General features: G+C 43.6%; 1 protein-coding gene across 2 annotated transcripts in view; it reads left to right on the forward strand.

The window, feature by feature from the left end:
• The window catches only part of GINM1 (glycoprotein integral membrane 1), a 71616-nt gene that overhangs the window by 43429 nt on the left and 4394 nt on the right, over positions 1–23793 (forward strand). For both annotated transcript variants that reach the window (XM_040350596.1, XM_040350595.1), the window contains exon 7: positions 5164–5327. In XM_040350596.1, the coding sequence (XP_040206530.1) occupies positions 5164–5327 (164 nt within the window). The remainder of the gene's footprint in view (positions 1–5163; positions 5328–23793) is intronic.

The following is a 23793-nucleotide window of genomic DNA, read 5'->3' on the forward strand; positions in this document are numbered from 1 at the left end:
CCGTACATACAATTTTTCATAAGGCAGTGAAAACTAGTTTAGAACAAGCAGTCTTTGTTCTTTGTTCTCAGGTTATAGATAACGGAATGTATGAGAACAGTTCTGTACTAGAAACTAAATTGATACATTACTTGTGGGAAACCAAAGAAATATTCTACATGCTGTTGTGAAATGAAAGCTGTGAAACTAAAGAAATACTCTAACTATACATGAATATTAAAATGGCTGACAGAATACAAAATGGATGCTTAGCATAACTTATCAATCCCCATATTAAATAATTATTTCTAGCCAACTCCTATTAACTTCAATGATACTGACGTTTTTAATGTCATTACCCACTGTAGGCTCTCTGTTTTCACTTCAAGAAGGCTTGCTTTAGCAAAGTATTACAATTGAGAAATTTTCACAACTACCGGTCAATATAAAACTGGCTTTGAAGTTTTAAATTACCGTATATACTCAAAGGCAGAGTTTTTCAGCACACTTTTTTTTTTGTGCTGAAAATGCCCCCCTCGGCTTATACTCGAGTCACCTTTTTGCACCTGATCTCCTGGACTTTGGGGACCCGGTACCGGCCAGCCGTAGGTCCCCTGGACCCCAAACTCTACAAGTGTGCAAAGTTTGTTGTCCGGGGGACCTACAGCTGGGGAGCACCAATTTTTCAAAGCTCGGCACCCCTTTCATAGACTCCCATGTTAAACGGTAATTTCTCTGGTGAAATGGGGACCCGGTACCGGCTGGTCGTAGGTCCCCTGGACCCGGAACTTGGCAAACATGTAGCCCCAGTTCTCCTCTACAAGTATGCAAAGTTTGTTGTCTGGGGGACCTATGGCTGGGGAGCACCGTTTTTTTTTTTCTTCTCCCTAGACTCCCATAATAAACGTCAGTCTAGTCATGGGCACAGTGAGGCATAGACACAGTGAGGCATGCAGATGGACACCCTAGGCTTATACTCGAGTCAATACGTTTTCCCAGTTTTTTGTGGTAAAGTTGGGTGCCTCGGCTTATATTTGGGTCAGCTTATACTCGAGTATATACGGTAATTGGTGTCGGATTAGGCAGATGTAAGAAGTTGTACAATTCTGACCTGAGTAAAAACAGATCTACCACCCACATATAAAGCACACTCTCAAATCTTGTTGTAGATTACGTTGAAATCTGGTAAAATAGGTGTACTTGCTATCTTAAGCACAGTGGCAAGGTTTGCTGGTATGCATTGGCAGTCCACTGAGTGTTTTCTGTAATCAACACTTTAGTCTCCAGTCTTGGCTACTGTCAGAATGTTTATACTGAAATATTAAAACCATATTATGCAAAATCTGTGGTTTAGGGAAATTTTCATTTTTTACAACCTTAAAAACGTTGTGAAAAAAAAAAAGCATGTTCGAATTTTTTTTTGCTAATTTTTATTAGAACCCGAAAAATGCTCTGAAGCTCACACACGATCGTTTTTAATGACATTAAAAAAAACGTCATTTTTTAGAACCTGAAAAACGGTCGTGTGTACGCGGCATTAGGCCCTTTTTCAGCAGCTGTTTTTGGCAGTAGACGTTTTTTTCTACAGTCAATAAACGCTCCATCATGTTATCCTATGTGTCCATGCACAGTTTTGGGCAGTGGGGTTTTTGAGCAGTAAAAAAAAAAAAAACTAGTTCTAAAATAGTTTTTCAGCTGTAAAAACGCTATAACGCTGATAAAACGCTGATAAACTATTCAGCATTTTTTAACGTTTTTGATCTTAAAAAAAAAACGCTGTTGAAAAACTCACTGCAAAGCTACTGGCATTTTTATAACATTATTTTAACATTCAGTGTGCATGAGGCCTTAGAGCCGGTTCACACGGGGGCAAGGTGTCCTAAAAACGACTTCAGAGGCTACTTGCAAAATGACTTCTGTCGCTTCTATTAGAACGGTTCTATTGAATACAATGGGACGCGACTTGTCAGGCAGCTGAGTCGCCTGACGAGTCGCCCCAGTGTGAACCGGCTCTTAGTGAAAAGCTTTCCGTGGCTCTACGGACTTATGTGAACACATGTGTGTTGACTTTAACACCTGTGATTCTTCTCAGAACAAATAGACTTTTAAGCCTAAACCTCTTTTTTACAGTATATGGACAATTTTGTTAACCATATGCAAACTTGGTAATTTAACCAAGACTAATTTTTTAATAAAATACATTTAGAATGAATCTATGGTTCAAACATACTATAACGAATCCAATCGTAATACTTTGAAGTCAGTTTTTTTGAGATATAACAAAAAGGAAGAAGAACTCGTACTGCCGTTAGAATTTAACTCTCTCCCAAAACTGACACTACCAACATTGATTAGTTTAGTTAAGCATATGCTCAAACAACTTCAATTACCCAAAAGGTAAAATAAGAACATTAAAGCGGAGTTCCACCCAAAATTGGAACTTCCGCTTATCCCACTCCTCACCCCCCCTTACATGCCACATTTGGCATGTAATTTTTTTTGGGGGGGGGGGGGGAGTGGGGGCTTCAGGAGGAGTGGGACTTCCTGTCCCACTTCCTCCTTCCGCCAAGAGGCTGGTTAGGCGATTAAGCTTAATTGCCTACAGCAGCCCCTCCCTGTAGGCGATCGCCTAGGACACGTCACAGGTCCTAGGCGATCTCCTGTCCAATAAGAAAAAAAAAAAAGGACTTCAATTTTTGTTTGGGAGACACTTCGCACAACCGCGCAATTGTCAGTTAAAGCGACAGTGCCGAAAGCTGAAATCTCGCCTGGGCAGGAAGGGGGGGTATGTGTGCCCAGTAAGCAAGTGGTTAAGACTTTTGTTTTGAGAAGTATCAACTGGATGTCCAAAGGACTTCTTTGATCCTCCTTCCTACATTCTTCCATACTCTAGACCTCAACAGCCTCTCGCCTTCCAAGATTCTTTACGTCTCCAAAATGTTTTCAGTCTCCTCAAGATTTTTTTCCCTGTCGTGTAACCAGTATATATTGCCCTTAGAATGTGGGTGTGGAAATGAAAGACATCAAAACACAAGTCATTTCCTGGATAACCCTTATAGGAAAATTTGTAGTTCCCTACACATAGTTTCCAGTAGGGGCAGTATAGGATTAGAAATTGATATTATTAAATGTTTTTCTTGTCCAATTCCATTTATGAATGATCCTCGACTTGGGCTTAACAGAAATTTAATAAATATCTAGAGCTGACACTTATGTGTCAAATTTGGTAGACTTTGCATCTTAAACAAAGATATACGATTATGAGACTATTTGGATAAGGTCATTGACCTACCGTAATTTCTCGCATACCTTGAAAGTTAAATCCTGGTACAAGAAATATCCTGATTATTCAAGATACAAGGATTATTACACCAGTATAATTTCTATACTCTTAAACTTTTCATAGGATTCCATATTTGTAACCCTTATCATAATAATATATATGTATTAATGGGTTTATGAATAAGAGGAAAATTATGATTAAAATACATAAACCAATATATGTAAAATTATTCACTTAATCATGCATATAGTTACTTCAATATAATGAACTAATATATATTGGATTATTGTTAATATGATTACTATGCAGTACATAACATAATACAATATGTTTCATTTAAAAACACAATTTGTTAATATGTCTTTTTTTTTTCTCTATCCCTCAGTCAAGGAAAGGGGGGGAAAAAAATACATGTTGTTATTTGAACCCTTTGATTCACATTCCTCTTTAGTATAAACACTAGCTGTGGCCTTCTTATCTTTTAAGTGTCTAAGGCTCTTAATTTATGACCTAGGCAGATATTCAAGGGCCTTAGAATATCTTACAAACTCTTGTGAGGGTTTCAAAGACAATGAACTTAAGTTGACCTCTTTAGAAAATAAAATAAAAATAGAAGCAATATGAATGCAATTTATACACTGGGGGGAGAACCTCTGGGGGAATCTAGGATGGAAAAGGACCTGGGGGTCCTAGTAGACAATAGGCTCAGCAATGGCATGCAATGCCAAGCTGCTGCTAACAAAGCAAACATAACCTTGGCATACATTAAAAAGGGGATCAACTCCAGAGATAAAACGATAATTCTCCCACTCTACAATACTTTGGTTCGGCCGCACCTAGAGTATGCTGTCCAGTTCTGGGCACCGGTCCTCAGGAAAGATATACTGGAAATGGAGCGAGTACAAAGAAGAGCAATAAAGCTAAGGGGATATGATTTAAATTTACAAATACCGTACTGGTGAACCCACAATAGGGATAAAACTTTTTCGCATAAGGGAGTTTAATAAGATACGTGGCCACTCATTAAAATTGGAAGAAAAGAGGTTTAACCTTAAACTACGTAGATTCTTCTGAAGGCTCATACACACAGTCAGACATCCAACAAAATTTCCCTTGGATTTTTTTCCTAATTGATTTGTCTGGCCACACCCATAGTATACACACAGTCAGACTTTTCTGCAAACTTTTCTAAAACTTTCCTAACATCACGTGTTTTTTTTGCTATTTTCTGCTCTTTACCGCCACCCTTTGGTTAACTTCTGCTATTGTTTGTTGCTTTTAACATTGGTTTTGAGCATGCGTATTTGCACTTTGTCCAAAAGTTGGTTGGATTGCTGTACACACAGTCAGACAAGGCACCATCAGACTTTTGTTGCCGAAAAGTTGGTCCGTTTGCAGACCCAACTTTTTGTTGGATGAAACCCGAAAAAGTTGGTCCGATGGAGCGTACACACGGTCAGACAAATTAGAAAACTTGCATATTTTGAAGTTGGTTGGCAAAAAGTGTGACCGTGTGTATGGGGCTTTAGAGCGACAACTATGTGGAATTCCCTTCCACAGGCGGTGGTCTTGGCAGGGGGCATCGATGGTTTCAAGAAACTATTAGATAAGCACCTGAGCGACTACAACATACAGGGATATACAAGGTAATACTGACATATAATCACACACATCGGTTGGACTTGTCAACCTCCCCTACTATGTAACTATGTAATATGGCTTCTGAGTTCATAAAATATATATGAAAAATATACGATAGGCCTTAGGAATTAATTAATTTATTTTCACAAGAAAGGGAATTAATTATTTTTTTAACCCCAATAGTCCTGACACTACTATATTAAGATATATTCATTTTATAAAAGATGTGTGTAAAACTGCTTTTGTCTGATATCTTCTAGGTGATGTGCCAATTTGCAGATGATCTGAGAGAAAACCTCTGTCTTATCTGGAACGCGCTATATCCTGTCTTAATTAACTTTATAGAAGTTTTTATTGTGGGAGTGATCGCTGCTGCTCTTGTCTTACAGCTACTAAAGTTGGTGTATCCATCAAGAGAACACAAGTAAGATTTAAATAATATCTAGAAGTGTTAAGATTTGATACAATTCATATGACTGGCATTTACTATAGAGAATTGATATTTCTCGGAGCGTCTTCCAGGACAGGCCATGAGACCTAGGGCTCCTCCTATCTGGACAGGAAACACGTTAACCCCCAACGGATAAAAGGGGCAGTCCTCCAGGCCCATGTCGGTATTGGTGTTTCCTCCGGATGGGGGGGGGGGTGTGTGTAACATGTTTCTGGAACCTAGTCCCCTAGGTCTCATGAGCAAATGCTCTTGTTGCTTTTAGGGAGATTGCTTTCCTTCTCCTCTGCCAGAGCGGCATCTCCACCGAAGAGGTTAGTTGTGGCTGCTGCCTATCCTCAGTGCCTAGAGATTGGCCCCTTAGTGCGAGTCGCAGAGGCTGCATGGTGGCGTGCTTTCCCCGCTGACGTCATGGCTGGTATGTGCAGGGGAAAGAGGAAGCCGTGGTGCTTGAGGGGCGGAGCTACTGCGCTCCAAGCTGGCCCACAGGAAGTTCCCGGCAGGGTCACTTCCAGAGCATATGATGTCATCAGCGGGTGCTGGTTCCAGCCTCCATACGGCGCGATAAGGGACGCTGGTGCTGGTGTTCAAAAAGAGTGAAAAACGCAGCAGAGGCTGCAGACCACGAGAGGGGCAGGATGGATTCCTCTGCAGTACCTGCACAGGCAGCAGATGCAGGCCCCGGGACCAGCACCTCGCAGGTAAGCCTGGGGTGGTTTTACCTTCTTGCAGATTCTGTGTGTGTGTTTTCTCCCACTAACCAGTGGGACTTGGTGTAGGGGACACATTTTCCTCCCTCCTGCACAAGGTGTTACGGAGTGATTGGCTTAAATTACACTGTGGGTCATTTTTTTTATTTTTTTTGCAGACCAAGACTCCAGACAAGGCCCAAGCGCAGCCACCAAAAAGGAAATGTGCGGTTTTCGGAAACAAATTTAGCTCCTCCTCATAACTTTTGGATAAACAAAATAGAAAATTTGAGTGTACATTAAAGACCAACCTTTTTTTTTATTTATTTTTATTATTATTTGCCCAAGGGGCTTTTAAAACAAAAATACCCACCTACTTCTTGGTGCTGTGTCACCAATAGTAATTTATTTTTGTCAACAGTCCTCGGTCTTCCAGGTTGAATGATGGCCAGCAAGGGAATGTACCCTGCCTCAGGAGTTCCTTCATCTTGTATCTATTGTAATCGCAAGAATACGATTTACCCGAATCATCTTTCAGGACAGCTGCTTGAGATATGATTTGGTTCTGCCTTCAACAGTAAACATAAACCAGAAAGAAATTAAAAATCCTCTTCCTCCCTCTCACCCTCAATTGGTTTGGGTTTCTGACCATCCAGGAGTACACCTTGTCGTGTTTTTTTTCCCCTGGCTCTGATAATTGTGGTTGTCGGGTCCTTCTCAGGTGACTAGGTCCTGGTATGCCTGTGTTCCAGATCAGGTTACTTGACTGAGGTTTTTTTTCCTGAAGACATCTGCAGGACTTTGTTGCTTGACTGATGCAGGCAACTCCAGCAGCTTTTTTTTTACATTTTTTTTTACCTGTTCCTTTTGATGCAGTAGTAGCAATGGTGGTCATTGGTCCCCCTGTGGGTTTTTTACTCCATTTTTCAGTATAGCATTGAGGAGGACCAAGATGGCACTGGCTCTGTTCTGGCACCAGATGATGACATACTTTTTTCTGGTATGCGTGATTTGCACTTCTGTCTGCCCAACTAAAAACACATCCACACCTTGACTCTGTTCTATTCTGTGTTCTGATTGCCAAACAAACTGAAATCAGGGAAGCGTTGGACCAGGGAATACTACAGGCTACAGGAGTGAAGGGCATACAGCTGTACAAAGGGCTCAGGCACAAAGCTTCCTAATTAATCGCCCCTCTATGGAGCAAGGTCAAGAGCTATCAGGAAGCAATGAAGCCTCCCTGGCAGGCTAGGTTGGGTCCACCTCTGCTTTCAGAGCTACACTTCCTAAGATAAGCCCATACCAAATACCTTGTGATTTATTGCTTTAGGTTACTAGGCTGCTGGCAAGGCTTTTCGACTTGTATTTTTAAGGTAGTCTAGCCTATTAAGAATTTGGAGGTTGTAAAGTTAAGCTTTCTGATTTGTATAGCAGGATTAGAATCTGCCATTTTGCATAAGGGTTTTTATGATGTCCATGTGTGAGGATATGTTTCATTAAACCGATGTGCTTGGGTTGTACACTTTTCGGTTCTCGTTTTTGTTTTATTTACTCTTGTATTGGTTGATTCACATGTGGTAGCTGCAGTTTGCAGTGTTATGGATAATTGATTCCCTTATGTCCGTCCAGGTATGCACCTACTCTGTCCCTATTTTCAAAAGAGGGACAAGCAATTTATTTTTTCGGGGCATACGTATGACTTGCCATGACTTGCCATTTCTATGTGTGCATCATAAATGTTTTGTGAAAAAAAAAACTAATTTCTTAATGCATGGTAAGCTCTGTTAATTGCTTTCACCTGCACCTAATCTAATTGCCATTTAGTTTTCACCGGTAATAGCACTAGACTGTAAATTCCCAGGATTATGAAATATGTAATTATTTCATAGGAGGGATCAATCTTTAGCCTACAGACGGAGGTCATGCCTTTTCCTGTGCAGTGATATGTGGCATGCCCCCCCCCCCCCCATCTGAAATTGGAATGTGAAGTTTTTTTTTTACTAGACTAGTACAGATAGTCTATAGTACAGACCAACAAAGGATGCCATGAATCTACATGGTAGATTTATTATGCCTTAAGGAGGGTTCAGGTTGGGGTATGCTTTCCCCCCATTATCTTTATTACCCCTAGTGATCAGGAAGATCATCCAGGACCAAGCAGAAGTAATTTTGTTAGCCCCATGGGTCCAAAAAGGAGCATTGTCTAAGTTCCAAAGTCTCTGGTACTCGGTTCACACTGGATTCTACCGATTTTATTATTCCAGGGACCGATTGTTTATCTGAGTTCTTGGTACTTCCACCTGATGGCCTGGAGACTGAAAGGAGGGTTCTCGTGAAAACAGGATGTTCGAATCCCTTTTCCCTCATTACCTCTCAACACCTTCCTTCTTGGCTATAAATTAAATACCAGGAAACTTTACACTAAAGTCTGGAAGATGTATTTATTTCTGGCAAAAATGTATTGGAATACATTTATATTCAATTCCTACAGTCCAGGATTAGCTCCAGGAAGGCGTTTAAAAAAGGGTTTGTTGCCCAATACCCTTAAGATGCAGGTGGTGGCCTTTTTGTTTTTCTGGAAATGAGATTGACAAAGATTAGAGATTATTTCAGCATTCATCAGTTCTGGACAGTTACTACTTGCCAGAGCTCACTCTAATGTCGAAGGCTGCATCAGGAGCAGAGTGAGAAATTTGACTTGCCTGTAATTTCCACATGTTGGAGAACAGTACAAGACACGGGCTGAGTATTCATAGACCATGGGTCATATAGGCTAATAACTCGATGTAAACTCGATTCATGAAATTTGAGCTGGGCACATATATCTGCAGTGTTTTCTTATCTCTTTCCAAAGCCTTAAGTCTCGTGGCTTTCTCCTGCTCCATTCTTCTGTTATTAGCCTGATAACTTCTGAAAAGTTCTCTGAAGCATGATAAAACCAGCCTGAAATTTTTGTCAGGGTGGGTGCTATAAATCAGCAGACAGCTGGTCAATGCACAGCTCTGCAAGTCTCTGCCTATGTGGAAGGGGGGGGGGTGCCTTTCCTCCAATCAGCTGTCTCACAGTGTATGGCAAGATTCCCCTCCCCTGCTGCAACAGAAAAATAAAATTCTAACAGGACGTGCACGTTTTAAACAGTATATAAAGCTGAAGACCGCAGCTATACATGTAAAACGTATGTAGGGAGATTTGTTTCATCTCTGTATCATCTGAAGCTGTTCACGTCACTGGGTATATGTGAGGGTTTACATCCCCTTTTAAAGTGATTGGACACTGATAATGTTTTTGAGGACATGTTCCCTGGGCACCCCCCTATACCTCTGACCCACTACAGAAGTCCAGTTTTGTAAAAAAAAAAAAAAAAAGCAATGCAGAATAACCCAGAAATAGAAGGGAGGATGATCTGTGACCTGTACTGTACTCCCAAGATAGTGTTTTTTTCAGGTGAGTCAAAATGTCTCTAATTGTACAGTATAGTACTTAACTAAGTGTTTGACTCTGGTTGTAGCTTTAGATGATTGGATGCTGGCAAGCTATTGAGGAACAATGGAATGGAATGTTAGAACTTTGAAAAGCTATGAACAGAGGATAATGTGACGGCATTACAAAGCTGGGCAACGGAGGCTTGGTACTGGAATACCCACATAGACCAGGCTGAGTGAGGGCGTAAGAGCACAGGAGAAGTTTTTGTCCTTTTTTAGAATGTAAGCTCTGGCAAAGAGCTGTCTAGCAATAGTGGACTTCGAAGCAGGATGTCCCTTGCAAGGTCTTGAGGATAGGACAAATGGGGACTATTTTCCTGGTTGAAGCTTTAACTTGGAGGTAGACTCTGATGGCTCTGACTGCACAGGGCAGGGAAGTGCATTTTCCTTTGGTGCACAAAGATGACAGGACTATGTCTTCATTGAGATGGAAAACTGTTGCCAACTTCAGAAGATAAGATGGTCTTCGGCTAAGAAATCCCCTGGCTTTGTGAAGAATGAGGAATGGCTTCTCTGAAGAAAGAGGAGCTAACTCAGACAAGTCTCACAGACATGATGGCAACCAAGAAGGATACTTTATAGGAGAGCTCATCTAAGGTGATTTCCCTGATGGGTTCAAAAGGTGGTTTCTGCACGGCAAAGAGAACCAGATTGAGGTCCTTCCAAGCTCAGGGTGCTGCAAGGGGAGCCAAATCCAAGAAACACTTTCAGTAAAGGTCCTGCCGAGGAATACCAAGGCTGGAGGTTTTTGAATAAGAATGGACAAGGCCGCAACCCAATGCTGTATCCTGGCCTAGGCCAACGAGGCCCAGGCCAGCACTCTGAAGGGGGGCAGCACAAAATGAGTCTCTGCCGGCTTGTGCTACACTGTTGGTGTAGTGCCAGTCTTATGGGGCAAACTGGGCTGAGAGGTGAATTAGTCTAGCACCCCCATAAAGAGACCGCACTGCTTCCGGTATGTGGTTGGCTGGCATTCCGCAACTGTGGGGGGGGGGGGCTGCTTCTCACTGTGCTATATGTTTATGCTGCACCAATGGCCCCCCAGTTCATGCCATGGTAAGGGAAATGGGGGGGGGGGTGAGAGACTGTGAGATGAGGGCCAAAAAGCAGAGGGAGGCTAATCCAAAGCCCCGGAAACTATAACTAAATACTGTAAATGAAAAATCAAGACAACCATGAGAATCATTCTACCTGAATAAAACAAATGGCCAGACTTCCAAAACTTGCCAGTTGCAAGGAGAGAGCTTTGTTCACAGCATCCTGTCGGATCCTCCAGTGCAGGCCTCAAAATTTGCACTCTCCTGCTCGCATTTGGCAAGCTCACACACTCGCAGTGCAGCCAGTTCAATATTCACCCTCCACACATTGCCGCTTAGGACCGCCCCTCTCCACCTCCCACACATCCCCCGCACTGTACAGGCTAGCAGAAAAGCTGAGCTTTGCAAGGAAGTGTACAAGTCAGCGCCTCCCCTCTCCACCTACCTCCGTCCCACACAGGCTAGCAGCAGATTTGTGAATAGAAATTTTTTAATGCCGCTTGGGACCGCCCCTCTTCACCTCCGATTGGGACCGCCCTCAAAGGTGTTGCTAGGGGGGTGCGGGGGGTGTCACATCTCATACTGCAGACATGAGGATGTCACTATCTATCTCCGCCCGGGCGGCGCCGCCGCTGCATGCTGCGACGCTGTCCTCTTCTCCTCTCCAGACTCCCGGAACAGGTGTGAGTACAGTACAGGCAGGAGGGAAGTGAACTAGTAAAGGGTGACACTCAGCTTGCGAGGGGGTTTCCTGGTGTCCACCGCTGGCCTGAGCCCAAGGTTAGGTGTGTGTTAGGTGGGGGGGTTGCCATGGTACTGGCAGGCCGTCTGAGAGCTGGTGTGGGAGGACTCTCAAACAGTGTCTGGCATCCTGTGCTGTGCTAGTCTGATAACGAAAGGGGGGGGGGGTGCAAGGTGGTAAATATAGTGTAATATAGCTGTGTCCAGCTGCCCCCTCCCCACTATCAGACCAGCCTGCTGTGTACCACCACCCCAGCCTTCCCTGTGCCACCCCTGCCTGCTGTGTAACACCCCAGCCTTCCCTGTGCCACCCCAGTCTGCTTTATACCACCCCAGCCTGTCCTGTGTCACCCAGCCTGCCCCATACCACCTCAGCCTGCCCCATACCACCTCAGCCTGCCCCATACCACCCCAGCCTGCCGTATGCCACCCCAGCCTGCCGTATGCCACCCCAGCCTGCCCCGTGCCACCCCAGCCTGCTTTATACCACCCCAGCCTGCTTTATACCACCCCAGCCTGCTTTATACCACCCCAGCCTGCTTTATACCACCGCAGCCTGCCCTGTGCCACCCCAGTCTGCTGTATACCACCCCATCTTGCCCCATTCCACCCCAACCTGTCTTATACCACCCCAACCTGCCCTTTCCCACCCTCATTTTCCTGTACCACCCTAACTTGCCCTATACCACCCCAACCTGCCCTATGCCACCCTGACTTGCCCTATAACACCCAAACCAACGGCGCATCCAGGGGGGGGCAACAGGGCAATTGCCCCCCCCCCCGAGACAATCATGTCACATTGACTTGTAAAAAAAAAAATATATATATCCATTTTTTTTTTAAAAACTGATTTGTGGTGCCTGCAGCTGCCGCTGCCGAGTCTCTCACTCTCTCTCATCACCAGAGCCGGACTGGCCCAGCCGCCCGGTAGGCTGCCTGTCCTGAGGCTGCTTTGAGCTGTAGCTGACTGCAGTGCTCCCCCTCTCTCCTGCGTGTATGACACCGGGCATCTCTCGCTGTGTGTGAGAGCTGGGTCTGTGTTTGGCTGTGCTGCCTGTGCTAGATCTGCTTGTGTGATAGTAGATGGAACACTGATTGAATCAGTGTTTTGTCTATCACACAAGCCCGTCTAGGGGGGGGACCTTGCTAGAGCACACTGCCCTGCCGAAGACATACCTACAGCTCCTGTTTGTTCCATGACACACGTCGGGAGAGGAGATACCTGCTGTGTGTGATCGAGGCATGCACAGTGGGGCTTCATTCATATAAAAAAGTGGGGCTGCATTTATATACAAAGTGGGGCTGCATTTATATACAAAGTGGGGCTGCATTTATATACAAAGTGGGGCTGCATTTATATACAAAGTGGGGCTGCATTTATATACAAAGTGGGGCTGCATTTATATACAAAAGTGGGGCTGCATTTATATACAAAAGTGGGGCTGCATTTATATACAAAAGTGGGGCTGCATTTATATACAAAAGTGGGGCTGCATTTATATACAAAAGTGGGGCTGCATTTATATACAAAAGTGGGGCTGCATTTATATACAAAAGTGGGGCTGCATTTATATACAAAAGTGGGGCTGCATTTATATACAAAAGTGGGGCTGCATTTATATACAAAAGTGGGGCTGCATTTATATACAAAGTGGGGCTGCATTTATATACAAAAGTGGGGCTGCATTTATATACAAAAGTGGGGCTGCATTTATATACAAAAGTGGGGCTGCATTTATATACAAAAGTGGGGCTGCGTTCATACATACAGTGGGGCTGCATTCATATGTACAGTGAGGCTGCAATGATGGGCACTGATGAGGCTGCATTGATCTCTTGTACCATGTCTTCAGTCTCTGACCATCTCTTGTACCATGACCATCCCTTGTACCATGTCTGCAGTCTCTGACCATCTCTTGTACCATGTCTGCAGTCTCTTGTATCATGTCTGCATTCTCTGACCATCCCTTGTATCATGTCTGCATTCTCTGACCATCCCTTGTACCATGTCTGCAGTCTCTGACCATCTCTTGTATCATGTCTGCATTCTCTGACCATCCCTTGTATCATGTCTGCATTCTCTGACCATCTCTTGTACCATGTCTACAGTCTCTGACCATCCCTTGTATCATGTCTGCATTCTCTGACCATCTCTTGTACCACGTCTGCAGTCTCTGACCATCTCTTGTACCACGTCTGCAGTCTCTGACCATCTCTTGTACCACGTCTGCAGTCCCTGACCATCTCTTGTACCACGTCTGCAGTCTCTGACCATCTCTTGTACCACGTCTGCAGTCTCTGACCATCTCTTGTACCATGTCTGCAGTCCCTGACAATCGTCTACAAACTATGGAATAGATTTATGGCATTTATATTTAAATATTTTTTACTAGTAATGGCGGCGATCATTGATTTTTTAGCGGTACTGCAACATTGCAGCGGACACACCGGACACCTAATTGAGTTCTGTAAGCAACACCTTATTTTCTGGCAGTGCCCCTCCCGAGACTAGACTCTGGATCCGGCCTTGACCCAAACCTGCCCCATACCACCTTAACCTGCCCCATACCACCTTAACCTGCCCCATACCACCTTAACCTGCCCTGTACCACTCTAACCTGCCATATACCACACCAATCTGCCACTATACCGCCCTATACTATCATTTACAGGGGCTGGTTTGGAGTGCGCCCCGTGACTGTGCACTGCCTGCATGGTGCTAGGCAGCCTAGATGGGGGGGGGGGGGGTGACACCATGTTTTACTGCACCAGGTGACACCAACCCTAGTGCAACAACTATACCAGCCGTCTGGGACCACCCCTCTCCACCTCCCACACATCCAAGGAGTGCACCGATGCCTGAACCCCGTGGCTGCAGGACAATGGTATGTGAGAATGTGACAGTCTGTTCTGATGTTCTGGAGGCATTGAACAAGAAGTTTGCTGGGATTGAGAGAACTTATCTGCTGGATTGGGGGGGGGGGGGGTTAATTGGAGGCTTGGGTCTGAATCATCCCCCCCCAATCCATTATAGATATGCCTCCATTTCTGCCCCCCATTCTATCATACCTATGCCTCCATTTCTGCCCCCCCTCCCCCATTCTATCATATCTATGCCTCCATTTCTGCCTGGAATATGAGGCATAGGTATGATAGAATGGGGGGAGGGGTGCCGAATTCGGAGGCATAGGTATGATAGAATGGGGCAGAATTGGAGGCATTGGTACACTGGTGAGGGGAGGTGGGAAGACAAGGTGTGCTGCGGGGTCATTAAAAGCACAGGTTTGCTGGGGGGGGCATTGGAGGCAGAGACATACTGAAAGGAGGTATTATAGGTATAGAGGTGTGCTAGGAGGAGGCGTTAAAGGTAGAGGTGTACTGCGTTGGACGTGGAGGCGTACTGGGGAAGGCGTTTGGAGGTGGAGGCGTACTGGTTGTTGTTTATTTTTGTAACTTCTGAATAAAACATTTAATAGTGTTGTTATTTCATGAGATCATTTAAAAGGGCGTGTTTAGGGGCGGGGCAAGGTAGGGGTTGGGTGGGGCAACAGGTGGCGAGTAACTCTTAAGGCCTGGCTAGTAGCTCAGGACTTGAAATTTTGAGGCCTGCTCCAGTGTGTGTGTGTGTATATGTGTATGTGTATGTATATGTATGTATGTATGTGTGTGTGTGTGTGTGTGTGTGTGTATATATATATATATATATATATATATATATATATATATATATATATATATATATATATATATATATATATATATATATATATATATATATATATATATAATGTGTGTGTGTGTGTGTAATATATATATATATATATATATATATATAGTGTATGTGTGTATCTGACAGTAATTCAAACAAGCTAGCCAAAGTACATTGCACTTAAAGACTGTAAATAAAACAGGAACACCCACATAGTCCTTATAATGAATACCTGATGTAAGAAAACAGATACTTTAGTCTTTCATTGATTGGGCCTTCTCCCACACAATCTATGATTATGGGGAGGGCTGTAAAAACTACAATGCAGTAAGGTCCAGTGGTGAATCCTCAAACTGTGTCCACAGTCCTGTAATCACAATACGGCCAAACCTCAAACTATGCTCACAAGCTTGCCAATATCTATAGATACTGGCCAGAATGTACAAATACATACCTTATGATGAAAGTCCGGACACCTAAAACTCCTAATTGGGGTAGAGGATCTAAGAGCCCTACAAGGGATATGCTCTCCCCTTGCTGTATAGCCCCTAATGGGGCACAGGTGGCCAGAAATAGCCTCAGGACACATACATTAGGTGGGTGGACCAAGATTGCCACGATAGACTTGAGAGCCCACCACTTTGCTTCTTCAATACATTTTGTTGTATCTTTTTCTTGGCTACTAATCTCAAAAATAACCTGTAATTTAATCATATGCCATTTTATAGAGATCTTCTGTTTTTTGCAATACTTGTTGACTATGCACTGTACATACATACATAGTTTGAAGTTGAAAAAAGACCATAAAGTCTGTGTGTGTGTCTGTGTGTGTGTTTTTATGTCAGTATTGCATTATAGATCTGTTGTACCTGAATGTACTGTCACTTTAAGGCTTGCTCCACCCAGGAGTGATGACAAGGGTCAAAGGGCATGGTAGCCATCTTACTGCACATGTAAGGCTACGTATAATAAGATATACCTATCCTGAGATGCATGTCGGAGTGTACAGTTATTACTGAAATAAACATCAGTTGTTCAAGAAAGTCTTGTCTCTCACAGCTCGGAGGATATAACAATATCCCTGTATGTTAAGGTCGTTGGGTGCCTAGCTAATCGGTTTTTGAAATTCTCTATGCTCCTAGCTGAAACCACTCCTGGTGGAAGAAAATTCCACATTAAACTGCTTCTCTTCTAATATTAGTGAATGGCTGTGTGCCTTTCGTTTCCCCTGTGCCTTAATTTCCCTTTAGCGGAAAAGTTTTATTCCTATTGTGGGGTCACCAGTGTCTCCTCTCCAGAGAGAATAAGTTCAATGTTCGGAATCTTTTCTCATCACCAAGGTCCTCCAGACCCTTTATTAGCTTTGTTGCCCTTCTCTGGACTCTCTACAGTTCCAGAACATCCTTCCTGAGGACTGCAGCCCAGAGCTGGACGGCATACTCCCAGGTGTGGCATGAAAGAAAATACATACTCCAGTTGCTACAGTTACATATGTTTTGTATCGGTGGAAATCTAAAAAGTAATGACTTTGCTGCTTGTAATGCAGCTTGCATAAACCAAGTAGTGATGTGACATAGTCGCATTACATAAAAATAAATAAAAAGGACAGAAAAATGTCCGCCAAAGAGACTTTTGCCTCCACTTCACATAAAACTTGGATTAATAAAAAAAAAAAAAAAATTGAAAGTACAGCACAAGGAAAGGTAAAGGTTTTCATTATTTCAGACCGGTGTTTCCAAGAATAACTAATGCCGAGGTTAAGGAAGGCATTTTTGTTGGTCCACAGATCAGATTCATCATCAGTGGGGCCAGAAAAAAAAATATCCTGCGTGTCGTTGACAAATTACAGAGTGCCAAACTTTATTCAGTGACTTGACAAACTTGTTACAGAATACAAGATCATGTAGTGCAACAACATGTCACTGAAGATTAATCGAAAATCTTGGTGCAGTCAGTGAGGAACTGTCAGGGACTTACCTCCCAGCCTCATCCATCCTCGTTTCTGAGGAAACAACAGGGTTCCTCCATGTTGACACACCGCAGCACTTCCCGCACGCCTGTGCGTGCGCAACGGGGGCGCGAGCGTGCACAACGGGCGCGCGCGCGTGCACGATAGCGGGAGCGTGCGTGTGCACGTTTTTGGCGCCAAAGCACACTTTAAAAGCCATTGCTGGACTCAAACACATTGCTGCCTGATCTGCAGTTTTGGAGTGAACTTACACTTGAAACCTGATCCTGAAACCTGATCCTGAAACCTGATCCTGAATTACTGACTGAACCTTGACCCGGCTTGTTGACTATCCGTATCTCTCTAATCCCTGACTCCGGCTTGTTTGACTACCCTTCTGATTGGACCCACCGTTGCCAGACCCACCTGCTTGCACCACGACTACGCTTCAGTTACCTGCATCTGAACCATCTGATTATCCGTTGTGACCCGGCTTGCCTGACCCTGCTGTTTCTTGCTTCCTATTTATCTGCTTTCTTCATCAGCTTGTTGCCATTGCAGTCGTATCACCTGTCAGGGTCGCTGACCCCCTCTTCTGCCTCAGTGCCGTCTGCACCTCCCCGCTAGAGAGACTCAGCCACCTACATCTATTCATCTCTGCATCGGCACTCCTACCCCGCTGTGCTCCGAGTCCGCTGTTCCCACTTCAGTGGCTCGTGAACCAGAGCCGTAAGAGAGGCCTCCTACAACCAGACTCTAAACATACCAGGTACGTAACAGGAACATGGTAAAAGGTTTCACAGAGACATTGCCACAATGGAAACATTTTATCGGGGCAACTGGAATCCATAAGCGCTGGCCGACTATTGTTGGACACTGCAGCGAGATGCACATAGAACAAGGACACAAAGTACAAAAGAAAACAAGCAGCTAAACACTTTAACCCCCGTTGGACTCATGCGGTATGTCGGAAAAATTATGCGAATAAATTATAGTTATTAGGTTTCATCTTTCTCAAGATTCCTATGTGCTAATGTCATTTGAAATGATATATGTGTGTACGATTTGAAGGGGTCTATCATGAATCACCAAAAGTTTTTCAGGCAGCAAAACTTTTGAGTCTTTTTGTCCAGTGAAATTGGAGTCATTCTGGAAATTTGTGTCATTACTTGTTTTAGGGCAACCACACAAAAGAACAGGGGAGAAGGTAATCGCTGCAATTGTTCAGATAAAGTACGCTCATGGAATACTGGATTATGTGGGTTCTTCATTGGCCTCGTACAGTTGGCTGCAGTTTGGCAGACAAAAATTATAGCAATAGCTGGTTTCAGCGCTGGGCCTGCAAGTATAAAATAGTCTTTAGGCGTGTCCAAAACGTCCCAGCTGCAAAATCATTGAATAAAGGAATATCTTCAATTGTTTCAATAAGACGTGCAAGACGGTGACTACACAGTCACTAGAAGAGACCACTGTTTTTGTGTCCCCCCCTCCCCCTTTTTGTTTATGAATATGAAATGTCTTTTTAGATTTAGCAGGTCTCTTTGCACCCAAATGAGTATGGCAAGATTTTGGGAGATTTAGGTGCAGTAATGCTGAGGCTTTTGCGCACAGCATAAGTGAGCATGTCAATATTGGCAAACCTTTTGCAGAATTCTTCTGCAGCCTCTTCCAACACCGCCTTCAGTTCCTCTTCATACTGTTTTATGCCTGCCACTTCTAGGGTTGGCATATCGGGATCCACCTCTGGTAGGGATTTTGGAGCTGGAGAAGGAGCCTGATGTTTGTAAGCCCTGGACAGTTTTGGCTATATTAAAGCTATTAGTTGTATGAGGAATTGTGACCTAGTTGCAGAAAAGTCTGCTTTAGTCAGGTAGGATGCTTTTTGCATGTCTGAGATGGAACTACAATTTGGATTAGAGGCCAGTGTTACAATTGGGTGATGATCTGGTGCAAAAGAACTCTTGTCACTATAGGATTGAGTGTAGTGCAGAGCTTCAGCAGAGTTTGATTGCCTAAGCTTCTGTTGTGGCTCTTTCATCTGGTTTCTGCTATTGCTACAAGTGAGGGTAATCCCCTGTGGGGTACTCAAGAAATAGGGTGAAGAAATGGGGTAAGCTTGTTCAAGGAGAATGCAGCCGCCTGGGTGCAGACCAGCCTTTACCAAAGTCCTTTTGGCAAAGCGGCAGGAGGAAGCACCTGTGTCTTTTGATAAGGAGCTCTGGGCGGAAGTGGAGGTAAAGCATTCGACATGTGGTGCACCTGGTTATCCACCTGTGACTAAGCTCTGAGCAGCTGAATTGTAGCACACAATTTGAAAAATTTACACTGTAAAGTGAATTCAAAACACAGTTCCAGTTTCCTGAGGTTTTAACTATCAAGATATATACTTCAGAATTGTGGGGTTACAGTAATGGTAAGGCTTGCAGGATGACCAGGCCTTATCTGTTCAAGTCCCCGTTACGGTTATTTGTATTATGAGCCTGTGAAGCTGATTGCAGATTCAGAGGGAAAAATAATTTAAGTAATTGGGCTAAGAGTGATTTTTCCATTTAGAAGAGGTCCATCACCTTAGGATGAAAAAAACTGACAACTCAAAGTGGGGTAGGAGGGAAGGCCTTAAAAGGTTGCAAGGGTCCTGTGCTATATGATTTAAGATACCACATTGGACAAGAAAGACTCACAGCCTGAGCACCGTTTTTGTCTTTATGTGAAACCACAAAGGGTTCCTTGCAGTATAAGGCCAACACTCTTCTTGCAGATGTGATTAACTACAAAGAAGTTATTTTGCCAATGGGGTCAAACGACGATTTCTAAAGTGCAGAGCGAACCAGATTTAAATCTCACAAATTTACTGGGGAGCGAACAGGGGGAATCTACACTAGAAACTCTGTGTACCAAAGGTCTTAATCAAGGAGTGTGAGAGACCAACAGTGTCTGAAACAAAATAGATAGAAACATGAATTTTGTGATGGTGATAAGAGTCAAATGCTGGGCCAGACCTAGCTGTTGTAAGAGTGGATTCATCCCACAGAGAAACCTATAGCATTGAAGCCTGGAGCCTTAAAAAAGTAGGTCTTCCATGTCAGGTGATATATTTTGAGGAAAGTTGACTCCCTAGCTTTTAACATCATAGCATTTACAGATTCAGAGATGACTGAGTCTCAGAACCTGAATTTCAACATCCATGGCTTTAAAGCCAGTGACCATGAAGCAAGATGGTGCTTTGAAACAGAAGACCCTGGATAATCTGGTAAAGCCCATGGGGCATCTGCCAGGTCAGAGTAGATTATCTGCCTTGGCCAATCTGGAGCATTAAGGATCACTGAAATGCCAGATGAGGACAAGGATGCAGGATAGAAAAGGTATAGATTGGGGTGTATTGATTCCACAGAGTCTCAAGAGCATCCAATGCTTCCTCTAGAACACAGGTGTCAAACAAAAGGCTCGCGGCCCGAATCTGGCCCTCCATGTCATTCCACGTGGCCCTCGCACCTCGCCTGCAGCTGCAGGAGAGCTCCTGCCATCCTCTGGTCCTCCTCTAGACCCCTACTTTCTGCTTTCAAGCAATGCATCCAGCTTCTTCCCAGCAGCAGCATAAGGAAACTGCACTGTGATGTAAGGGGGAGTGGGGGACTCAACTTCTGATGGCGGGGTGGCTCTTGACATCTAATGTAAGGGGAGGGGATGCGCTGGACATCGAATCTTACAGATACAACCGGCCCTTTTGAAGGGCAATCATAATATTGATGCGGCCCGCAATGAAATTGAGTTTGACACCCCTGCTCTAGAACATCCTTGAATTTGGAGACAAACCGATTCACAACTAGCATTCCCCACCTGTGATACATGTCCTTGAATATCTTGGTGGGTAAGGACCACTCCTGTAGGTTCATGACTTTGCCAGTTGTCTGCAGCTGGAATGTAAGACCAGGCTGGAACATGTTCTACCCTTGATAGGATCAGATGTACCTCCGATGCTGCATACATACTTTTGGTTCTTCTCTGGTTGATGTTCAACTAAGTCTGGATCAGGTGACCATCCAGCAGGATGGAGCAGCACTGCAATATCAGCCAATTCACCTGATGGTACACAATTGAGAAATGAGCCTCAAATGACCAAGTCCCTTGCACCAACAGAGCCCCTGACTCTTTATCTATCCTGATGATTGGTAAAAGAAGGACTTCCTTGATTCCAGAAATGAATTCCTAAAAGACAAAGCCAGGAATACCCTGGTCCTTGTTGCCCGGGGAATCGATCTGTCCAGAAACTAGACTGACTTGTCCCAGCACCCAATCCACACCCAGGGGTAATTAAGCAGTAGGGAAGACGCATTTCCTAGAGCAACATTTTTCTATTACGGTTGGACCGGATGCTCTTTTGCCTGCTCGGTTCCTGTTTTTCTGGTGACCTGCTGCAAGGTGTAATATCGCACTGTGTATACCCTCTGCCATTTACTATGGCTGAAAGTTCATCAGCGTTTGCAGCTATTGATGTGAACTACAGCAGAACCCTCACAGCGCTATCGGATAATCCAATGAGGTCGGGCCAACGAGGCCATACATTGCAAAAGCCGGAAGGGGGGGATATTATACTCCAAGACTTTGTTCTGGATCGTGGAGAATATGATGGCTAAGGAGATGAGGTCCTTCTGGGATGTTCACACATTGACTGAATATATTACTTTGGAACATATCCCTTAAGGTTTAAGAATAAAAAAATCCCTACTTTTGAGCTCTTTTGATGTTCATTCGAAAAAGGAATGGACTGACACATTATCTGCTTCATTAAAATTATAAATGATTCAAGAACCCAGTTAGAAAAATTATAGGGCGAGCTATCCACTATCCAGAAGGATTTATCTGCATTTTAAATAAGAAATTGGACAAATTGAAAAGATTTAATTGCAGGCAAAAAGGATAAAATGGCTAGAGATCAACTGTACTAATAAAGAAATATATAAACTAAAGTTTATATTTAGAAGAAGCCCTCCTTTCCTAATTGCCGACGTAAGCCTTTCACAACTAAAAAGTGGGTCAGTTTTTCAGATCCCGAGACTGACTTACTCAATGATACTCGGACTCCCCTCCTGAATCCAACTAATGGATTTACTGGTGGAAATCGCCCGGTGAACATCCAGAGTTTAAACAGCATTGTCCGGGTGTCCAACAGTAAAAAAAACAAGAGGAGAAAAGAGACACTAATGAGGAAGGCAATGGCAGATGCCAGCTTCAAGGCTGGAATCAGAAGTAACTGTTAATGTCATATATCTGTCACAACGACCTCTCAGTGACTTTGATGTGTCCCCACTGTCTACAGGTTTACATTTTTGTACTAGTCAATAAATTGGTACGCACATTAACTCTTAAAAATAAAATTATTTTGACACTTTAAGAGATGTGGGTTTGGAGAGCTGGATGATACAGATCTGATCCTCTGTTTCTCCCCTTTAAATTTGATGATTTTTGTGCCCTATGTGATTTGGGGGGTCCTAATCTTGAATCTAATCCTAGACCATTGGAGTCATCAGGTGATTGCACAGTCATTCCATTCAAATTGTGGTCTGATTTTTACCCTGGTAACTCCCGTGGTAAGGATATGGACCTCTATCAATAAGATTAATCCCCTGCTTAATAATCTTACAGAATTTGAGAGGGGAGCACTTCGAGATTTGAGCAGGGATGACAGCATAGTTATTAGGAATGCAGATAAAGGGGGTGCAGTGGTACTGTTAGACTGAGGCATAAAGAAATTAAGCCGTATGCCAGCTCTCTGACAGCAACACCTATTTAAATCTTAGAGGGGGTCCTATACCTGTGTTTTTAAAAAAAGATTTGTGTGGTTTGTTAGAGCTGTATTTTCACTTCACAGGCGAGGGATATGTTTATCCCTGAAGCGCCCATCATGCCCATTTTTCACCATCCAATTAAAAGTACATAGGGGGTTAAGCCCATTATCGGGTAGACCTATTGTGGCAGATATTGGGTCTCTTAACAAACGACTTGGTCAATGGGTCGATCATCAACTACAACCTCTTGTGTCTGAATTGCCAGGATTTTTTAACGACACCAAGCAGTTGCTTATTGACATCCAGGATTATAGATGGAGTTCAGATATTGTATGGATTACTTGTGATGTCACAAATTTATATTCATCCATCCCTCTCTCTGGGGCTTCAAGCAGTGTTTTTTTTTTTTTTTTCTTTTAAGCACTTCAGTAATTTTTCACTTATGCACCAGGAATTTGTCCTGCTTAGTTTGGAGTATTTAACTCATAATTGTTTTATGTTTGATGGGGACTACTACCCCCAGGAATGCGGGGCCTCTATGGGAGCTAAGTTCTCCCCCTCCCTGGCCAATCTCTACATAGGATGGTGGGAGAGGTCGCGCATTTTGGGCTGGTTGTCCCCATCGTTCAACGATAACGTTTTTCCATTGCTATATTGATGACCTGCTCTTTATCTGAACCAGAGCGGTGGGTGATTTAGGTAATTGGCTTTTATACTATATTAATGACAATAATCTCAATCTGCATTTTACAGGCTGCATGGACCCTAGGTCCATGAAATTCCTGGATGTCACTCTGGTAGGGGAATGTTTATAATATAGTATCAAACTATTCAGGAAACCCTCAGCTAGTAAACACTCTTTATTGAGAGCGGACTCAGGCCACCCTAAGCACACTATAAGGGGTATACCGTTTTGAGGCTTAGGCGTATATGTAGTAATGATTTAGAGTTCCAGATGGAGGCTCTGAATATGAAATTACACTTTAAAGATAGAGGGTATTCCGACTCCATTCTAAACCGGGCTGTTAATATCGCCACCAATATGGCTAT

This window comes from Rana temporaria, chromosome 4 (genome assembly GCF_905171775.1).
Source record: "Rana temporaria chromosome 4, aRanTem1.1, whole genome shotgun sequence".
Classification (NCBI taxonomy): domain Eukaryota; kingdom Metazoa; phylum Chordata; class Amphibia; order Anura; family Ranidae; genus Rana; species Rana temporaria.